A 5,495-nucleotide genomic window follows, 5' to 3' on the forward strand; every position below is an offset into this window, starting at 1 on the left:
CTTGAGTCAATAGGAACTGCAAAGTAGAGAGGTAGAGAAGGCATTTTTTTTTTTAACCCAGGTTAAAGCTTTACTGAATGAAAGCTTCTGCAGTATTATCAAAATAGCCTTGCTCATTACAAGCAGTATCTCACCAAGTTGCTGGGGATCAAGTCATTCTAGACTTACTATTGTCAGCAGTCATTTAAAGTTGAGATTCAAAGCTGTTAGGTATAATCACAATAAGACCTTAACCAGGGATTTGGCAACTGGAGAGTCATCTGTATTTAAACCAATAAGTCTTTGTCATGATTTCATGTTGTATAGCTTTATTTTTTATTCTGACACCCTTTTATTGTCAGAATTCAAGGTAGACATAGTTAATTTAGTTTCTTGCCAGCAATATCTACTTTCACTTTTTTTAACCCTAGCACTTACCTGTTTTATAGTGACAATTTGAGGGATAAGGAACAGTATAATCTTTATTTAATACTTGTCTCTGCTGAGTTTCCAACAGGCAGACTATTATTTGAGAAAAGCAATTTGGGATATAATACAGTAGCTTAAGGGCAATGCTCCAAGAAATAACTAATTTCATAAAATTATAGTTGTATAATAAATATACAATGTGATTTAGTAAAATATGTAAAGATGTTGAACTGTTCATGGCATCTTTTAAAATATAATTCTTTTTTTTCTCTTCCACAGGAAAAGAATTATTTTATGAAGTATTTTAAAACAACTACTTAACGTTTACTCATAGATAAAAATATTTACAATTTTACACCTTCAGGAAGGCTCCAAAATATAAACACTGTACCTCTCCCTAGAGAAAAAGAAAATTATTCTTCTCTTCAAAAACAGGAATACATTCATTTTTTCTCCCTGTGTGAATCAAAGAATTATACAAATAAACATCTGAAACATTTTCCTTTTTTAATATATTTATATAATATATATTTATGACAGCTTTACAAATAAAGGCAACGACTTAATACCAAAATAAAAACAGGAAAAGAAAAAGTTAAAACACGATCAGCAATCAGGCATAGTGCATTTTGGAAAGCTGCTGCGGAGCTGGCTGGACACATCGGGAAAACAAGTACTCTGGACCAAAAATAAAACTTCTTTGAAGGAGACAGAATCCTTTTTAGCAATAAGGACACTCCATATGCCGTTGGGCAAGAGGAATTAGCCTACAGAAAGGATCTGGCGGTGCCAAGGCTTGGTTAGGCCTTTGAGAAGCTAAGCTTGGTTAAAAGGACTTTTAGGATGGAATTGAAAACTGAGTCTAGTTCTGCTTGAAGGGAGCAGCTTTTTACTCAGCTTTGTGCACTTTGGGGTACTCGCTCGAGGTGTCTGCATCTCTCAGACCTTGGTTTGGTTCTCTGAACAGTAAGTCCTAAAAGTTAGGCCTAGAAACAGGTGCCAGAAGCCCAGGGAACTCCTCCCTCCCTCCGGGGCAGCTCAGCCTGTACAAGGGGCCCATTTTCAGTTCCTTAGTAAGCTAATCACTACGAAAGCCTGAGTAGGGAACTACAGTCTCTTTATTCCCCCGAGGCAGGGGTGGGGAGCAGACCTGCGGAAACCTCCCCAAACCACTACCGTGCTATGCCAGTGCCTGCTACCTCACCATGTTAGCAGAAAGCTCGGTCTGACTTGCTCTCTCCCCGTCGTCTGGTGAGTCACGTCGACAATAAAGGCAAAAGGGTGGGAGCTGAGCTCTGGAAAGCCCTCTTTTGAAAGTACCTTCTGGGCCGGGCGCGGTGGCTCAAGCCTGTAATCCCAGCACTTTGGGAGGCCGAGGCGGGCGGATCACGAGGTCAGGAGATCGAGACCAGCCTGGCTAACGCGGTGAAACTCTGTCTCTACTAAAAATACAAAAAATTAGCCGGGCATAGTGGCGGGCGCCTGTAGTCCCAGCTACTCGGGAGGCTGAGGCAGGAGAATGGTGTGAATCCGGGAGGCGGAGCTTGCAGTGAGCTGAGATCGCGCCACTGCACTCCAGCCTGGGCGACAAAGTGAGACTCCGTCTCAAAAAAAAAAAAAAAACAAACAAAAAAAACAGAAAGAAAGAAAGTACCTTCTGATCAAAGCCACAGACCCAGCTCCCAAAGTGAACAGTAACTCACAGACCAAGACTTTGAAGCTTTTGAAAATCCAGCTGATGTGTATCAAAGGGGGCTATTCTCTGGGTAGGGAAAAGCCCAGGCGTCTGCTACAATCCCCCCCAAGTCTCCTGATGTCAAGCAATCCTTCGTGACTTCCCTATGCCAAAAGGAGCTTTAAAGTCCTATACCAACACGCAGGCACACATGTGCACGCACACGCACATACATACATACACACACACATACACACCCTGAATCTTCTCTCCATGCCTCAGATTATCTCAGTATACACAATGCAACAATCTTGCAGCATTCACAAAAACTTTTTTGTTGTTTTTTAGGAGGTAGCGAGGAAGGAAAGCAAAGCAGCAGGATCCCCTAGAGAGTTTAGTTTTTGGTTTCTAAGTTTAAAGGGGGGATCGGCTTCAGAGCTTGGAGCAGGACAGAAGAGTCGCGGACGGATGAGCTGGCAAAGGAGAAGGGAGTCTCTGGGGCATGAGCAAGGGAGGCGAGATCTTGTCTGGGTTCATGAAGCTAGAGGGGGCTGCGGCAGAGGCGTTGAGGCCTGGGTATAGCACTGGCACTGAGGTGGGATACCAGCACTTCTCCAGCATGGGCAGGTAGGCAGTTGCTGAAGGTGGGATCAGGTAGAAGGGCAGGCAGAAAGGAGGCTGGTGTGGGTGTGGGCCCAGGAACGGGGAGCTGATCAGGTCACTGCTAGTGAAACGGTCTTCATCATCCGAAAGCTGCATCCGGTTCTTTTTTGTGTGGGGTTCTTCGGCTTCTTGCTTAATTGCGCCAATCCTTTCTCCCATGGTGAACCTGTGTCCGTGGTCACTTTTGAAGCACGGCTGCTCACTGCGCAAGTCGCCCTTCTGCGATTCTCCGCCATAGCCACTGTCTGTGTCCGTGTCGCTGCCGCTCTGCTCCCCACTCGAGTGAGAGAAAGTCCGCTGGATGACTGGCAGGCAGTTTTTCCCAGGACCTTCGGAGCCTTTGGCCGGAGAGCTGGGTTTTTCCTTGAAGTCCATCACTTTGGGAGCTGGGTCTGATGGCTTCCTGGAGGTACCACCCTGCAGCAGCTCTGAGACCACCCGGTGGAGGTGGGTGCCAAGCTGCGAAGACTTCAGGTCCCGAGTGTTCTCGTGCTTGGCCAGATACTGAAGGACCTCCCGGGCACATGTCTGGAAACCTGAGCAGAACATCTCTTGACCTGTTTCGACATTTCTCCCTGACAGCTCACCAGCTTGTAAACCGCTCTGCAGGGCAATGATTTTCTGCTGCTGATAATCAATTAGGTTTGTTAGTGCTTTCACATGCTTCAAGGTAAGTTCAAGAAACACTGCTTTTTCCAAGTGACACAAAGTTGTAAGTTTGAGATGTTCGGGTAGGAGATCCTTCAGCTGGGCGATGCACTTGTTAATCCGGTCACGTCTCTTTTTCTTTTTCTTTTTTTTTTTTTTTTTTTTTGAGACGGAGTCTTGCTCTGTCGCCCAGGCTGGAGTGCAGTGGCGCAATCTCGGCTCACTGCAAGCTCCGCCTCCCGGGTTCCGGCCATTCTCCTGCCTCAGCCTCTCCGAGTAGCTGGGACTACAGGCGCCCGCCACCACGCCCGGCTAATTTTTTTTTTGTATTTTTAGTAGAGACGGGGTTTCACCGTGGTCTCGGTCTCCTGACCTCGTGATCCGCCCGCCTCGGCCTCCCAAAGTGCTGGGATTACAAGCGTGAGCCACGTCTCTTTTTCTCGATGAGCCGATGCGGCAATTTGTAGGTGTCCTTGCTGTCCTCGCTCCGCTTTATTCCCCGTGTTGACTTGTACACTTGGTACATGTGGGCAGGGTACATCCCTGGTAGGTCTCGGTGCTCCAGTCCCGGTGCTTTGGGCAGGCAGGCGGGAGATGGTTGCGCGCTGGGGATCCGCTCCATGGCGCGGCGAGCCGGGGCCACTGCGCGCTCCTGTCTGTACTAGCGGAGCGTCTGGATGAGGACTGTCCTGGAGCGGGCTTCAGGGGTCTCTCCGCAGATGTTCCTCTGAGTCTGAGCTCCTTGAAATCCCCTGGGCTGCTGGAATCTTTGGCTTTGAGATGCAGCTTCATTTGGGGGCGTGCATGGCCCGGTGTCCCCGCGGCCTCTGGCTCCGACTCAAAATATAATTCTTAAAGAGTATTAAATTTAGAGCAAGAAACTCCTTTCTATGCATTTCTGTTGTGCTTTCAAATAGGGACTATTTTTATGCTTGAGTGAGATTAGGTATTATAAAGTCAAATTATTTCAATATGTCATATAATCTAAAATTATTTGAAACCTGGAAAATAAAACTAAAGAGAAGTGCAGATAATATTTGTAAAATACTTTTTTAAATTTAACACATTTATTATTTAAAGCTACTTTATACTTTCCTTAGGGATACTTCCGGTATTTTCCTAAGGAGAAAAATTTAGACTTTACAAAATAGTTTAATAAGTTTAAACAGAAAAAAAAACAAAAAAACTACACACATTACCTCTTCACAATTCCAGTTCTTATATGCCAGATGTATTAGTATTGTATTGTTGTATAACAAATTATCCCAATTTTAGTAGCTTGAAGCAACACACATTTATTATTATCTCAAAATGTGTGAGTCAGAGGTCCAGGTCAGGGTCTCACAGGCTCTAATCAAGGTATTAGCTGGTCTGAGTTCTCTTCTAGAGGCTCAGCTGGGGAAGAATTCAGGTTGTTTGGAAAAAAATTTGGTTATGACTATATGACTGAAGGCTCTGGCTTGATTTTTTTTCTTTTTTCCTGAGACGGAGTCTTGGTCTGTCACCCAGGCTGGAGTGCAGTGGTGTGATCTCAGCTCATTGCAATCTTTGCCACCCGGGTTCCAGCAATTCTCCTGCCTCAGCCTCCTGAGTAACTGGGGTTACAGACACCCGCCATCACACCTGGCTAATTTTTTTGTGTTTTTAGTAGAGACAGGGTTTCTACAATCCCCCCCAAGTCTCCTGATGTCAAGCAATCCTTCGTGACTTCCCTATGCCAAAAGGAGCTTTAAAGTCCTATACCAACACGCAGGCACACATGTGCACGCACACGCACATACATACATACACACACACATACACACCCTGAATCTTCTCTCCATGCCTCAGATTATCTCAGTATACACAATGCAACAATCTTGCAGCATTCACAAAAACTTTTTTGTTGTTTTTTATGTTTATCCATGTTGGCCAGGATGGTCTTGAACTCCTCACCTCGTGATCCGCCCACCTCGGCCTCCCAAAATGCTGAGATTACAGGTGTGAGGCACCGCGCCCGGCCAACATAATTATTTAGGTATAATTCTTGAAAGCAAAAGCATTGGTGTCAGCGGTCAAGGCATCAGAGGTCAAGTTAAATCCTTGTCTCAATCCTTATTCT

At 45.4% G+C, this 5,495-nt stretch overlaps 1 protein-coding gene across 1 annotated transcript; it reads right to left on the reverse strand.

Annotated features, from left to right (window-relative positions):
• Positions 1-2,515: 2,515 nt before the first annotated feature.
• Positions 2,516-4,016, reverse strand: LOC100607687 (class E basic helix-loop-helix protein 40-like). The gene is made up of 2 exons (XM_012504092.2): positions 3,811-4,016; positions 2,516-3,524 (listed from the first exon to the last, which is right to left on the reverse strand). Exons 1-2 carry the CDS (start codon positions 4,014-4,016, stop codon positions 2,516-2,518), a joined length of 1,215 nt encoding a protein of 404 aa, XP_012359546.1.
• Positions 4,017-5,495: the final 1,479 nt, after the last annotated feature.

Source organism: Nomascus leucogenys, chromosome 18, assembly GCF_006542625.1.
Source record: "Nomascus leucogenys isolate Asia chromosome 18, Asia_NLE_v1, whole genome shotgun sequence".
NCBI lineage: Eukaryota > Metazoa > Chordata > Mammalia > Primates > Hylobatidae > Nomascus > Nomascus leucogenys.

Coding starts and splice junctions, on each gene's coding strand:
- LOC100607687 (XM_012504092.2), bottom strand. CDS start 4,016: ATGGAGCGGATCCCCAGCGCGCAACCATCTCCCGCCTGCCTGCCCAAA. Junction 3,525..3,810: donor AAGAGACGTGGCTCACGCTT/GTAATCCCAGCA, acceptor AAAGAAAAAGAG/ACGTGACCGGATTAACAAGT.